The following is a 15,667-nucleotide window of genomic DNA, read 5'->3' as shown; positions in this document are numbered from 1 at the left end:
ATGAGATCCATAAACAATGTGGAAATTGAGTCTCTCAGAATTTACTTTGCATACTCCCCGTGTAATGACTGCATATTACGAATTTTAAAGTAAGAACTTGAATAAATATAACTGCAGTAAATACCTTTCGTAAGATCTAAATTAATAACAGATACTATCAAAAGTAAACAAACCTGCGTGGTTTCGAAACACCATTTTGAACGTTTTCAAGATTTTTAACGCTTCACTAACTACTGCATGATAGTTGCTATCCAAGTTTTAATTTTTATTGTTCAACGTACACATATATAACAGAGTTATAACTGATTTGGTAGATGAAAACCGTACGTGAAAGCAGACTTTCCAAAGCTGCTATCATGTCTAACGTTTAGGCCCTCGCCTTCATGTCGAATGAAGAAATCATTCAATTTTTCGATCGTGTCGGGAATGCGGAAAAGCCTCTTGCAACAGAATGCACAACCAAACACTTCATCAAGCCATGCAAAATTGGATTGACTAAACAAAACTATAAATATAACATACCTTCCACAAGGTAAAGGGAGACGCACAGTACAAGAAATTCCTTCATTCCTCTTTCTTAACCCTAATGGAAAAGATCGTCCTGAAAACACAGTGCTGCCAAATTACCACCGACCGATTTAACGAAACCGCGCACTAAGGTTATGATTATTACGAAACAACGCGTGACGAATTAGCCTGCGAAAAGGCTCCCTAGTGGGGTATAAGACGAAAACGAAAGAGGTGAGCGAAGCGTGCCGAATAAAAAAAAATACAGAAAGACAAGCCCGTACGAGATGTTCCTACCCAAGCCACACTTCCCTCATAACGCTCCCCATTTTTTTTTCTCTATATACTCAACAGTTCCCTAGTTCGTTTGAAGGCTTGGGACATATAGAGTCCCTAAAAATGCTTTTTTCGATTTGCGTATGGAACCTAGTGAAAAGTGAAAGAACCAAGTGAAAGGACTTCCCAGCAGGACTCCAAGATCCGTAATGAATATTAAATTAATACATATTTTATGTAATGTTTAATAAATGAGCAGCAGTGTTTTATCAAGTTTAAAACACGAGGCGCAGCCGAGTGTTTTAGACTTGATAAAACACGAACTGCGAATTTATTGGACGGCTTAAAAATCTTCTGATGTAGATCAACTCATTCTTGCACTAATATTTAGATTTGGGGTTATTTTGGCCTAGAAAATTGGACGTAAAGTTTAGCCGTGTCTTTATCAGATATAAAGACACTCATTAAACATTAATTTCTTTTGTATTTTCTTTATGAATTATTAATGACATAGCATAAAATGGAGTGATAGCATGAAAGAAAGAAATCAGTGAACTACAAAAAACAGATTATCACAGTTATTGTGCCTTTACAACTATATCCATGCAGCTAGCATTCAATTTTGTTTTAAAAAAAAGGCGGTTTGAATCTATTCCCATTGGTTTGACATTACAGCAAGCTGTATTTTGACAAGCTAATCATTATTTACTAAAAAATATAAGGGTAACTGAGCTCATTTCAAGCACATCGAGCAAAACGCAATTCCCTGGTGTGGCTCGCTAAAAGCCAAGCGCTGCCAAGTGTTCATTTACAACTAAGAACCAGTTTGGGAACTAACAACAGCTTAAGTGACAAGCGTTAATTAGCGAAATAGACTTGACTTACTTATTGCCAAAGCCCTAAGTGGGCATAGGGCCGGACATTTTCCTCCGCCATGCTGCACGGTCGCGGGCAGCCACCGCTGCCTCGTTCCACGAGCCGAAACCCAAAGCCGCTCTTTCTCTTTCCGCAGTTCTTCGCCAAGTCTCCCTCTGTCTGCCACGACTTCGCCTTCCCTCTGGGGCCCATGTTAATGCCGTCAGAATGGATCCAAGCAAACATCCCAAGACGGCATTAACATGAAGAGAAACAAAAAAAAAGCGAAATAGAATGAATAACTTAAAAAAAATAAAAGGTACTGTAACAGCGCCTTCTCTTTTAAGAGAAGCAGAAGCTTGCCCGAACAGGGGGCGGGGGGTGCAACACAATAGCTGGGTAAAAATACCCCAGAATGACAAACTCTCTCGTTCTTCTACTTGCCTTTTCGAGTAAGTAGTCTTTTTTCCTTCTTTTTTTAAAGGGGCAGTATCTAGAGCATCGCTTCGAAAAGTCAATACTCAAAAGAAATATTCACATTCACCGGCTAGGGACGAATAGACAACTGGAGTGCCTAAAAATCCGCTATGTACTTTTTTTGGTTTTTCGAACCAAGTGAAAGGTCTCCCCAGCAGGACCTCAAGAACCGTAATGAATATTGAATTGATACATATTTTATGAACAGATTAAATTTAATAACATAGCATAGAATCCAATGGTATCATAACTATAAAAACTATAACGACGTGACGATGTGACGAGTGTTAATAAGCGAAATCTAATGAATAACGTTTATTTTAAGAAATAAATAAATAAAACATTCAACGTTTTCTCTTTAAAGAGAAGCTTACCCGAACGTGGAGCGGGGGTGCAACACAATAGCTGGGTAAAAATACCCCAGAATGAAAAACGCCTTCGTTCGTATACTTGCCTTTTGGAGGAAGTAGTATTTTTTCCTTCTTTTTTAAGTAATTAGACACAACAGGTCAAAAAAAGTTATTTTAACCTCTTGAATCGACGTTGCCATGGCAATGATTTTGATGCCAAAGCGACTTCAATTTGTTCATTGGTGAATCCGTTACATATGTCTTCTAAAAGTTATTTCCCATCGTTACTGGTCAAGCTGAGATAGAATGCCAAAAACGGAAATCGAATGTTTAAAATAAAATAAAAATACTTGCTTACAGCCACCCCCTTTAAAAAATCCTAGATCCGCCCCTGGAGCCACCTTATACAAACAAATAGATACAAACTACTAGATACTAATTTCCTTAGCCTAGAATAACTCCTGCCGTTGGATCTTGGTTTATAACCACACTGTTTTTATTACCGTCAAAAAAAAGGATGAACGTTACTAAAGTGGGCCTTTTCTAAACATCTTTACATCATAGCTACAGGGATCGTTACCTTGCCTTAAGCCGCTAACACAAACAAAGCTCTGTGCCTTACAATTGTCTTTTCTTGGATAATTTAATAAATGCAACATGTTTTTCTCAAGTTTTAAATCCGAACAAACAAGACGAGTGTGCGCGACAAAACGGAGCAAATCCTGCAAAGACAAGCAAACAAATAGTAACGGCTACAATGTCACATAATGTAGCTCTCGAGCTAGCTCTACATATAACTGAGCGTTCCAGTTCTATAACTGCTTTCAGCTTCTGTTTTGGAATTGTGGCCATTCTGGTGAGCTAACAAACATTGAGCACGTCCCAGAACTCTCTTCACTAAGGTCTCTTCACTAAGACTCTGTGAGCGACTATTTGCCTGCATGCATCTTAGTGGAGCAACGACTGTCAATAACAGACGCTGGGGAGCTGTGTTGGCTAGGACATCAAAACTTTAGGTACAGAGTTAGGTGGAAAGGAGAAGCCGTAAGAACTTGGAGAAGATGTAGGGTGGCCCACGTCCGTCCATTTGTTGGAGATAGAACAGTATTTCGCCCACGTATTGGCAGCTCTATCGGCAAGTACAGCGCCAGGGGGGGACTCCGCAGGAGAAGATGACACCTCATTATCCTAACTGACTGGAGGTATGGAATTCTGGAGACTTTTCCAAATCGACAAGTTGAAAAATTCTGAGAAAAAAAAAACACAAGGCCACAAACAAAATAATAGGGGCAAAACAAAAAAAAACTACCAATAAGACAAACTCATCAAATGCTCGAAGAACGAGACCAAGATGAAAAGCCTTTGACATTTCACAACTATATATACTCCAGACCCACCCCCACCCCCATGCCAGCATACATTCCCAAATTGAAAGTTTGTAACCTGCAATGAGAGCACATTATCCTGATAATTTCACAGTCCAACAAACAAAAATACATTGTTGCAGCTTTTCAAGCTGTTTTTTTTGTAGGCGTTAAGCTAACTTCTTGGCATTTGCCGTACACAACTCAAGATTACACGGCTACCACTTACCTTCATCTTCGACTCTTACTAATATGGAACAGTTACCTTTGCAACATCTCCGATTGGCATCTTACATTACAAACCACCAGGCATTGCCATTTTCGCTATACGCAATCTGGACTGGGGCCTAGCTATAGGTGCGTCGTTCTCCAACAAGCCCATTCACGAAACAGTAAGATTGACGCTCTGTGAATTTGAATGTCACTGCAAATTTATCTTCAAAATACAATCAATGCATGCATCTGTACAGTTAAAGACAGTTACAATTAATGGGTCAGCCTGCACGTGGAAACGGGAACAGTTGAAAAAAAAAAACCGCCATATGCAATTTACAGATATTTTTTAATCATCAGTTATTTAATATAGAATGTGCATACGTAACCCTAACAATACCAAATGGAAGGTTTTTAGAAGAACAATTCTGCTACTACTACGATTCTGCTACCGACAGAATATGAAAAATCGATTAGTTGAAGCCGATACATCGACAATAACTTTTAATACCATTGTTATTGATAAGAACTAAGCAATAACAGTTAATTCTATCGTCAGTATATCTCATTTCGGTGTATACCGAGAAATGAAGATGAAGTGACGATATAAGCCGAAGCGACGATCGCAGATCGATTAAATATCTTTCTACGATCTCCAAACGATTACATATCTTGGATGCATAAGATCGACCGTGTAGCCACAGAGAATAATGCAACGATTTTTGATCGACTATTGCGATCTGAAATCGAGGCAAAAGAGAAAATCGATTGACGATGTTGTATCTTGAGTAATGATTCAAGATCGTCAAACGATATAAGGTAACTAGCAGCGGTTCAGCGCAAGAAAAATACAAAAACCATCAAATATCGAAACCGAGACATCCGATTGACATACGAGTCATCAAAATGTAACATGAATAGCACATTTTGTTAGATAATAGAAAGAGAAAGAAAACAATGATAGATGAAAGCTATTTAGAGAGTCCGTAGTGATTTTGCAGGCATCGCATGTCTCTTTACCTACCACAAACAACGAATAAAGAATCAGGCTAACTTTCATCATGATGACCTGGTACACGAAGTTGAATTGACAAACCATTTGTAATACCTGTACAGGCAAGGTCATTGCCACTCCAAAATCCATTTTCTGTACATCTCTTTACTGTTAAACCAGACGCTTTAGATCCTTCCCTGCACTGAAGGTGTTGACAAAGGATTTCTTTAATAAAAAAATGTCAAATGAGATGAATTACCCTCTGTTCTGTGTATTACTTCAAGATCAAAAGCTTTGCCGCGCTTTTTCATGGCCTATATTAAAAAAAAATGTCTTAAACAATAAAGAATTTTTCCAAGACATTTTGTACGTACGTACTTTCACAAGAAAACTCTCCTCCATTCCAAAGTCCATTCTCTTGACATCTCCGTACGCTTGAACCACTGCCTTTATAGCCTTCAATACACGAAAACCTACAGACTGTGCCATACGGATACTCCGTTGCATTCCCAGTGCAGCCATGTTGCACGCTATTGGACGGTGTAGGCAGTGCTGGACAAGTGACAACTAAATCAGAAAACAAATGAGAATTAAAGAATATAACTGTCTGGCGTTTTGTTTTGAGTGAAATAAATAGTCAGAACGGGTTTCAAACTGGAATGCCGCAAAGCCAAAAGTAAAGTTAATCCGTGTTTATAGAGAGCACGACCATGACCACGTAAGCGGTCATTGCGATTTTCCGTGCGACTGTTCGCTGGAAAGTTCGTACTGACCACCGTTCATACAGAACGCTGTAATTCGAGGTTTGGCCATGCACCCTCTCATGAAAATGGCAGCAAACGCCTCAGACAAAGATTCTGATGACCTTTTTGGCATTTTACCTCTCAGTTGACACGAAGAAGGAGGAGTAAGAAGAGATACCGTCGTATATCTGTACAACATATTTTACAGAAGCTTCATGTATATGGTGTATACCACCACCTATGCAATATGTTTTTCCAAGCCTTTTTTCTTTTTCTCTTCCCCTTTAAAATTTTGGGTGTTTTTTTTAACTTTAACAATAAACGTTTTAGTTTTGTCCGATATGTTCACAACCGGTGCGTATAAGAAATTTGTATGGATCCGTTTATACCAAAGGCGACTACGAACGAGGTTCGATATTGGTTCGTGCGGAAAGTCGCAGGATTGCCTTTGGAGAGAATTTTTCGACGACAGTCGCAGGAACTCTTTCTTGTGAGCCAATCCGTTCCCTTTTTGTGTAACGCGGCCCAGGTTTCACGCGGTATGCTTTAAAACATTGACTTTGTTGCACAAAGGTTCCGAACATGTCGGAAAAACTGAAGTGCTAATTCTTGAACTTGAAAAACAGCCATTTTTTACGGCAATGGCGGTCATAATTTAAAGGCGCATAGAAGAGGTCTATGTCTGAGGCGTTTGCTGCCATTTTCATAAGATTGTGCATGACAGCACACATTGCGGATGTCAAAGCCCAAATTCCCGCGTTCTGTATTAACGTTGGTTCGTGCAGACTTTCAAGCGGAAGGTCTCGCTGTAAGTCGCAACACCCGGGGGGAGGGAAACCCTATAATGGCCTCTGCGGGGAGGCTCCGCCCGAAAGGGGCACCTTTTTCAGACATCAGGTGTATAGAAGGGTAGGGATTTCACAAGGTTAGGTATAGGAAAGGGTATGAAAATCTGTCATTTAGGTTTTTAAAAGGACCTTTAATTAAAATATTTCGAACAGATGCAATTTATAGCTGTATTATTTTAACTTATTAAGCGCTACATGAACATGATAAGAAAACGTCGTGTTCTGTCTATACCATGGCTTTCAGGGGTACCTTTTTCAGTAATAGGTATACGAAAAGGGTACGATTTATTTTAAAATGGTATATAAAAGGGTTAGGGATTAGAGCTCGGGGCGGAGCCTCCCTGTATTAAATTTTTTTTGAGTACCCCCCCCCCCAACCCGGTTTGCAACAGCTGCGTTCGAGGTAAAAACACGCGCAAAAAGGCGCTTTGGTAGAGGCAAAAGCAAGTGAATTAAAACGAACTTCTTTGAAAAACACTAGTTAATTTTTGTTTTCGGCTCTTTGCTGCCGTCTAAAAATCATTTTGACTCGTTCTTAAAGTCAGAAGCAGTAATCACGTCCGTGACTAATCAGAAAGTGGCAAAATACCACAAAAATAAACAAATAAAAGGCTTTCACGAGGGAAAGGTCAGTGAATTTTGAAACTTATTTAAATAACGTTAATTACGGCCTGTTTATATGGAGGAGGGTTGTCCCTGGTAGGAGGGTTACCCTCCATACCGAGCCACCCCGGGCGAGAGAGCTTTTCATACGTTTCTTTATAAATAGCTGCGAACTGTTTATATGAGAAATTGCAAAGTTGGCTCGGGGGGCAGGGTGATCCTGGGTGGAGGTTTACTCGCTTTGAAAATAGGGTGACCCTTGGGAGCGAGCCAACTTTTTTCCATATAAACAGTTTGGTTATTTTTGCCTCGCCTACCAGGGACAAGTTGACACATATGGAGCATGCGCAAATGTTGCAATCGGCCAAAACAACATCGAAGTCGGCGGTAAATTTGTCCAAAGTGGTCTTCGTCGATGTTTCAGCGTTCCTGATTTTAGAAAAGGCCGCCATAATAGATATTTCAAAATAACTCTCGCCAGTCTTTTGAACCGAGAGGGCCAAGTTTTGGCTCGGTCAACAGGGACAACTTTCTCATATAAACGCTCGGTAAAAGATAGCGCGGAGGAGAGGGTAACCCTCCTACCAGGGGCAACTCTACTCCATATAAACAGGCCCTTAGGGCCTGTTTATATGGAGGAGAGTTGTCTCTGGTAGGAGGGTTACCCTCCAAATTAGCCCTCCAAATTAGCCCTCACCCCTCGTGCATTCCGTTTTCGTTTAACGATCGAAGAATAATACGAGAAAGCAGAGGGCTTTAAACAGTCTAAAATTAAAGCTGTTAGATTTTGTTTCAGTTTTAATTACCTTCACATGTGGGTATTGTGTTGTTCCACACTCCAGGATGTTGGTTACCAGGGGCAACGCACGTGACTGCTGACGAGCCATTCAAACGATAACCAATCGTACAACTAAAGTTACAGTTGGAGCCATAATGATTGTCACAACTGCTCATCCGTAGTTGGCCTGCGGGATCTACCGCCATTGCCGTACAATTGATAACTGTTGGTAAAAATAATTCAGAGTAAATTAACAGTACAGGTAAAGCAATAACTACAATTTTTTTTTTTTTTTTTTTTTTTTGGAAATTAGTTTTACATCCTCGCACAAAGACGTATCCTTCAAGGCAGATACTGGTATTTCATATCCAGAGTCAGTCTCGTTCCCAGAGCCTGTATGCTCTTGACCAGCGGTAGGGAAACGCAACGTAACTGGGCGATTCAAACACCGGAACCAGGAATATCTGGTTCCGGTTTGCGTGTTCGCGTGCGTCGGAGATTGTGGAAAAAATGAAGAAGTTTTCAACAACCAATAAGATTTGGCCATCTTTTTGGCGTGCCGTCTTTTCGGCCGAGTGGTCTCGTTCCCTAGCGCCAATGGACTAGATCGAGCCACAGTAAAAAAAGCAATGGGAAACCTAACCAGGGCAGCGTGCTCAACAATATTCCCGCCAAAATCTGACCACACCATACTGCACGAAATATGTTTTTCAAGTTCGTCAAGGCAAACACCCAAAGCAGGGCCGTGGGCTGGAATTTGCATGTGCGGGTGCGAGCGCCAAAGACGTGAGCGTCAAGTCGGGGTCAGGGGATATTCTCCCTAGGGAAATTTTAATAAATCAGGTTGTTGAAATCCACATTTCCTGAATTCTGAGAATCATTTTAACCCTCACTCTCCGATTAGGCGGACCTTTAAGGTCCGTGGGGGAGGAAGGGGTATGTACCCCCCCCCCTGAAAACATCCCTGCAAAGTGCTAGTTGATTCCGCCTCTGGCTAGATTAACTATCGCCTCATAGAAAGTGACAGCTCAAAATCTAATTGTTCAATAACAAACAGCACTGGATTCAAAACAAGAATCTGCTTTAGGTGTGAATCCACAGTTGTAAAATTTCATAAAACGTTGTAAACCAAGTCGATTTGCAATGTGACGTTATTAATTATCGAAACATTTAGGAACTTACTTTGGCAAGTGAAATCTTGTCCACTCCAAGTTCCATTGCGTTGACATCTTCTTACTTGAGAACCAGACCCTATATAGCCATTATTACACGAGAACTGACAGCTTGTATTATAATACATTGTTGCATTCCCTGAGCATCCAAGTCTTGTTCCATTGGAAGGTGCAGGTAACGTTGGGCACGTGATCACTATGATATAGAAACAAATTAAAAAGGCCATAACATTAGAAATCGCAATTTAGTTTTCCGTGTAATTACATTGTCTAAAACTTTAACTTTTCCAGTTCACATTCACATGTGGAAATTGTATTATCAACATTCAGGATGTTGGTTACCAGGGCAACGCACGTGACTGATGACGAGCCATTCAAACGATGACCAATCGAACAAGTAAAGTTTCATGTTGAGCCATAATGATTATCACAACTGCTCATGCGCAGTGGACCTCTTTGATCTACTAGTAGTTGCTGTCACCTACTCCGTATTCACTCCTATGCCGATGATTCTCAATTATACTTTCGAAAATTCCAAACAACTCATTAGTCAAAATGTCGCTTTTAATGCTATGGAAGCCTGCATTATGAAGCTATGTCAATAAATGGACACAACAGAACAGTCTTATATTGAACAATGATAAAACTGAATTAATGCTGATTGGTAACCGACAGGTAAGCCACTGAAACGCCGGAGAAGGCTATTAAAAGGTCGCATACTTACGATATAGAAAAATGGTTAAATTGGTTAAGCAGTGAGTTTTGGTGACGTGTTTAGACCAATCGCACACGACGAAAAAATTTGGAGGAATTTAAAGAACTGTTCAGAACTGTTTAAAGCTTATTAATTCTAGTGCATACCTGGTAACTGTCGGGAACTGTCATACGCTACAAGCCCATCGACGAACGGACTGACCTTAACATTACTCACAACTGTGCCATTGACACTGGTAGCGTTGAATTTGTAAAACGCATCAGTACCCCAATCAGAGACGAATAAATAAGAAGAGAGGAAACTCACTCCAAAAAAGGAGAAGTGACCTAGTTGACGAAAAAGCAACTTTCTTTTGTTTCCATGGTAATCAACGGACTCTACTCTGCTCGGCACCCAATTAACCCAGAAGACAAGTCTGTTTCGTCTGTCAAGGTCAATGCCGAATGGCGAAAGAAGATTAGAGGTTACTATGGCGACGCGTTGGGTGCCTGATAAAGTGGCTCTCTCTATCTTAGGAGTTTGGCCCCAGTCCGTCCAGAACATTAATCTGTTGAGTGAGAAACATCACACAAGCCAATTACAAAGGCAAAAGAATCAAGCCCAATAAGCTTAGAATAATTGCAATAGAGATGCACTCTGTTAGTTTTGTTAGCTATTTCTTAATATTAATAAACAACAAGCTGCCGTGCACACTTTGTTGAACCTGGGCTTAACCCTTGTTCGCTAATTTCTTTATTTAAATGTCAATGCAACTACATATCAATTAGATTATAGATTCCCTTTCTTACCATGATAGTTATGTACCACCAGCCAGGGCAATTTATGCATTTGTTTTCACTATGATTTTAGCCTGCGTGGCCGGCGTCCGAAGGGGAGGGAGAAGGGAAGTTCGAGCGCGAAGCGCGAGCGAGAGAGAGCGCGAAGCGCGATCGTTTGGGATCACGGGGGTGGGGGGTCGGGAAAAGGGGACCCCTGCCTTGGCGCTATTGTTTTTTTTCGTTTTTTACGTCCAGATTCTGGACGCAAAAATCGTGATTGGTCAGCTGGACAAAAGGGCAAAATAGATTATTCTGATTGGTCAGAAGGGACTCATGGGGCTCAAGGCCTGTTCTCAATTTACATTCAACATGGCGGACGATTGTGATGATGCATGTTTTGAACGATTTCTCGGCGAAGCTCTTGCTTCTTTGAACGAAAACGGAGGAAACATTGTACTCAATGGGGAACAGAGAAAGGCGATCAAACATTTGTTCGAGAAGAAGGACCTTGTCGCTGTCCTACCGACTGGTTTTGGCAAAAGGCTTATTTTCCAACTTCTTGTGTTAATTACAAGATTACAAGATTTGCTCAAAGCGGTAACTTCACTGGCCTTCTGGTAATAACCCCTTTAGTTAGCATTATCAGGGACCAGATAATTGAGATACAATCGCTGAATCCAGCCGGATGTAATTTGTCCGAGAAAATGGATCGCCTGGAAGACATCGAGGGAGGCAAATTCAACATTGTTTATGCGTCCGCCGCGCAAATCCTTCTTTTAATTCCGGAGAGATGTTTTCGTGTCTAAAACAGGCATTGACGGCGGTTCTCCAATTCTGCAAAGAAATATTTCTGATAATGTTCTGACTGTCTTAGTCCAAGGAATTTTTGGCTGTTACTTGTCCGGTAGGATAACATATGACAACTTTCACAGCGGCTGATCCTTCAGTCGTATTCATATCGTCAGCATTATAATTTGACAACACGTTAGAATGAACGGTCTTAGCAAATTCCGCATCTTTTCCATTCTCCTGAAATCCTAGGGATTTTCTGCTTCGCACTAGATTCCTTTCTTTTCCTGGCGACTGAGTTCTCGGCGATTTATTCGGAGGACTGCTTCGTGCCGGTGACTGCAACACGGAGCCAAATTTTCTTTTCGCACCTTCGCAATTCTCCGTTTCAGAAGAGCTTTTCTCGTCCATCAAATGCCTCTTTAGAAAATGAAAGAGTTCGTAAAAATTGTTGATCTTTCGGCAACATCCATTGCAAACAACTTGTGAAACGCCGGGAACATTCAAAAGTGTGAAGCCTACATTTTTAATACGTTCAGACCACACAACGCCGAACGTTCCTTTTCTTGTCGAAGGTTTGAACAAATTTGCACACGATTTCGTTCCACAGTCACCGTAGGTCACTCTCAAATTTAGATTACAAATTCGGCACACCTCGTTGCAGTTGCTTTCTTTCTTCGGCCGCCTTCGCTTTGCCTTTAACATGCTTTAAATCCGCCATAAAAAGATATTGGTTTGCCGTATTTCTTACAAGGCGAGAAAAAGAAATAGGATTCCTAGTTCGCGCGATGAAGGGTTTTCCCGCAAAAAGCGGTATCAATCTGATTGGATAATTTTGACAGCCAGACATGAAACAGATCACATTTTAATTACGGGGCGGAATGAAAAAAACAATAGCGCCAAGGCAGGCGTTCCCCTTCCCAATCCCAAACGATCGCGCTTCGCGCTCTCTCTCGCTCGCGCTTCGCGCTCGAACTTCCCTTCTCCCTCCCCTTCGAACGCCGGCCACGCAGGCTACTATGATTTTAATACGCCCCTTCCTCTTTCATATTTAATTTCCCCCCCCCCTCCAAAGTAGAATTTTATTACCCGAAAATACAAAAGGCATAGGCAAAAGCAAGTGATCGTTGGCATTTTAGTGCCGGAAAACAGCAATAAACGACAGACGTGTAGTAATCAAATAAAGCAAATTTCAATGTGGTGTGGCTCTTCACTGTAGAGGTACCAAACATGGAGAGTTTCAAATTCGTCATAATTCCCAATTTCTACCTTTAAATTGCCTGGGAAACTTGCAGGTGAAGTTGAAACTGCAGTCGTGAAACGTGCCGCTAGAAACTGAGGTTTAAAATGATTCCGCGAACAATCCGAAGAAATTTTTTAAATTCTCTGTTGTAGCTGTAGTTAATGGTAGTGCTGTTGGTTTTACAAGATACGGCAGCAGTGGTAGAGATTTGAGAAACCACGACACTTTGGTCATCCGTACTACAATACTTTCTAGCGTATTGAGACCAACATTAGTCAAACCGAATACAGGACCTGTCACTCCCCCTTCCCTACCCTCACCCGGCTGCTCAGTTCTGTTTTAAATCGTTTTCCACGTGACAGATTACTAAAATGCTGGTAATAAAAAATTACTGGTTGTAAACCTACCCGTTGTTAGGATCAAGAGCAATTCCTCTTGGCTGATCGAGACTTGGAGAAATCAGAATGTGTGTGTTATTCCCCTCTAAGTCTGATACAGATAGCGTTTTAGTAGTTTCATCGGTCCAGTACAGTTGAGATGACCCCCATTCTACTGCCAGTCCGAAACAATATAATATATTATTGTGGAGTACTTTGATATTTGTTCCGTCGATGTTAGCTCGCTTGATGTTCTTTTCTATATAGTCACTCCAAAATATGTAGCCCAGGCTGAAATGGATGTCTATTGCGACAGCTCTTTGTAAATTCGAGAGGACAGGATAACTTGTAGCGTTGTTGTAATCCAAAGCTACTATTTCCGTTCGGGTTGAGACCAAAAGACATGGAGAGTTGCACGGGACATTTAAAGCTGAAAAGATAAAAGAAAGTACCTTATTATAGGAAATTAACGCTTCATGAAATTAACGCGAATATAAAAAATTCAGGTTAATTTATTGTGGCCCCAATTTCTCGAAACAGTCCAGACGTTCTTGAATCTTAGAAAAAGGCCTTATTTCATAAGGGTGGAAATCTGTCAATATCACTGAAACTGTGAAGAACGCTCGAAACGATCAGGTTCTTTCGCTTTGCCCCTACGTTTAGAATTATACGCCCAGTGTTTAAATAAACTTGTTCCTCTTGTCTCATGATCAACAAGTTTTTTTTTCTTTGGGTCCGTTGCGTTAATTTTCTTCATTTCAAAATGTTACCCCCTCTTTCGCGTTAATTTCCTTTATTGGGAAGTAATTTTTCCTTCAATTCGCGTTAATTTAAGTCGCGTTAATTTCAAATGCCTTAATTAACACAAGCGTTAATTTCCTATAAATTAGGCAGTAGCTTAGACTACCTGTGAATTGACGATCAACAAAGCTAAACTTGCATTTAAAAAAGCAAAGTTGGTTCGATTTATTTAAAGACAATATCCACTCTCTGCGAATCTCAGTTTTGGCCTCTATTACTGAAGCCATAAGTGCTACTTACTCCTTCCAGAAGAGTTTGTAGTTGGTTTCACTGTTAATTCTGTTGTTGGGTTTATGCTGGTCTCAGAAGTTGAGGTGAGTGCGGAAGAGGTTGACGACGGAGATATAACTTGTGGTGGGTTTGTTGTATGTGGCACAGAGAGCAATGCCACGGACGTAGATAATGCTGCATCGGGCGATCTCAGAAATGATGATGCGCTTGACGGTCCGGCACATCTTGTTGCACTGGACAATGCCACAGATGTTGTCGCACTGGATAATTCCACAGATGGTGTTGCACTGGAAAATCCCACAGATGGTGTCGCACTGGGCAATGCCACAGATGTTGTCGCACTGGACAATGCCACAGATGTTGTCGCACTGGATAATTCCACAGATGGTGTTGCACTGGAAAATCCCACAGATGATGTCACACTGGGCAATGCCACAGATGGTGTCGCACTGGGCAATGCCACAGATGTTGTCGCACTGGGCAATGCCACAGATGTTGTCGCACTGGATGATGCCACAGATGATGCCACAGATGATGCCACAGATTTTGCCACAGACGTTGTTGCACGGGGCGATCTCACAAATGTCGTACTGGTCAACCCTACATACGCTCCCACGGTTAATGTGGATGTTGCCCTGGGTGATACCGTAGGGGAGCTCTGGCCTAAAGAATAAGTGATTGAAAGAAAAGTAATTTAGCAGTGAAAAAATAATTAAAAACCTTGCGCAGTAGAGAAGGAAGAATTCCATTCCAAAGGCGTAAGTGCGCGAATATTGCATCTTTTTTTCGAACGAGGCGGAAGAACGACATGTATGCAAGAAAATACAAGAAGGACGAAAGCGTGAAAGCATGAAAACACGAAAGTAATATATCTGATACTGTATCCTCGGTTACTGATGTACACCGTGATGTCTGATCACAGGGTAGCTACAAAGTTTACGTAAGTAAAGTTTCTTTTGTCGTGAGCGGTGTTCGTGAAGAGTAGGGCACTAAGTTCCCGGTGTTGTGGTCTGGCCCCAGTTGTTCAAAGGGTGGATAGCGCTATCCACCGCATAAATCACTATCCGGTGGATAGTGTAGTATGTTTTGTGAAGACTTATCCACTGGACAGCGATTTATCCGGTGGATAGTGTTATCCACCCTTTGAACAACTGGGCCCTGGTCTTTACGGCCTGATGTACTGTCTAGGTTGAGGCGGGAATGCTCGGCGACGTTAGCCAATTGAGCTACTCTACAAATCCGAGTGCAAACAAAGTATTCAGTTTAATTCAGTATTCGGAGTGGTAGGTAACTGAACTGGTAGGACAAGCAGCTGATGTGATGTCTGTGATGTGAAGTGCTTGGAGTGCAAAATGAACCGTTCTTATGGTCGCATTGTGAAATTCAATTTAGCCTTGGGAGTTGTATGTATTACTCGCAGTGTGATATTCCATGCATGAAAGAACGATAAAGTTCTTTGTATTCTTTCTCCCAAATAAGGTTATGTTTTCACCATCGCTACACGCGGAAGCTAATTTTCAAACACACCACCATTAGCAAACACAAGGTACACTTACAAATTTTATTATTAAGA

At 41.2% G+C, this 15,667-nt stretch overlaps 4 protein-coding genes across 4 annotated transcripts in view; 1 reads left to right on the top strand and 3 right to left on the bottom strand.

Annotated features, from left to right (window-relative positions):
* Positions 1 to 15,667, top strand: part of LOC144628981 (CUB and sushi domain-containing protein 3-like) — a 732,439-nt gene that overhangs the window by 173,885 nt on the left and 542,887 nt on the right. The gene's annotated exons all lie outside the window — the stretch shown is intronic.
* Positions 1 to 15,667, bottom strand: part of LOC144628967 (complement receptor type 2-like) — a 218,013-nt gene that overhangs the window by 161,387 nt on the left and 40,959 nt on the right. Inside the window, exon 5 of the mRNA XM_078487100.1 lies at positions 9,191 to 9,376. Within this exon, the coding sequence (XP_078343226.1) occupies positions 9,191 to 9,376 (186 nt within the window). The remainder of the gene's footprint in view (positions 1 to 9,190; positions 9,377 to 15,667) is intronic.
* The window catches only part of LOC144629074 (E-selectin-like), a 46,529-nt gene continuing 34,762 nt past the window's right edge, over positions 3,901 to 15,667 (bottom strand). Inside the window, exon 7 of the mRNA XM_078487257.1 lies at positions 3,901 to 4,265. Coding sequence (XP_078343383.1) covers positions 4,177 to 4,265 — 89 coding nt within the window. The 3' untranslated portion in view covers positions 3,901 to 4,176. The remainder of the gene's footprint in view (positions 4,266 to 15,667) is intronic.
* LOC144628757 (prolow-density lipoprotein receptor-related protein 1-like) lies at positions 9,880 to 15,527 on the bottom strand. Its single transcript, XM_078486876.1, has 4 exons — positions 15,509 to 15,527; positions 14,104 to 14,757; positions 13,093 to 13,492; positions 9,880 to 10,442 (listed from the first exon to the last, which is right to left on the bottom strand). The coding sequence occupies exons 1-4, from the start codon at positions 15,525 to 15,527 to the stop codon at positions 10,031 to 10,033; spliced, it is 1,485 nt and encodes a 494-aa protein (XP_078343002.1). The 3' UTR covers positions 9,880 to 10,030.

Source organism: Oculina patagonica, chromosome 10 (assembly GCF_052425735.1).
Source record: "Oculina patagonica isolate OP01 chromosome 10, crgOcupat, whole genome shotgun sequence".
Lineage (NCBI taxonomy): Eukaryota > Metazoa > Cnidaria > Anthozoa > Scleractinia > Oculinidae > Oculina > Oculina patagonica.
Note: the sequence above shows the minus strand (reverse complement) of the source record. Positions and strands in the feature narration are given on the sequence as shown.

Bases quoted from the DNA above. Each gene is read 5' to 3' on its own strand.
- LOC144628757 (XM_078486876.1), bottom strand. The intron at 13,493-14,103 runs GTAAGTAGCACT...TTATCTTTTCAG, and splicing joins TACAAACTCTTCTGGAAGGA to CTTTAAATGTCCCGTGCAAC. The intron at 10,443-13,092 runs GTAGGTTTACAA...CTCACTCAACAG, and splicing joins GCTCTTGATCCTAACAACGG to ATTAATGTTCTGGACGGACT.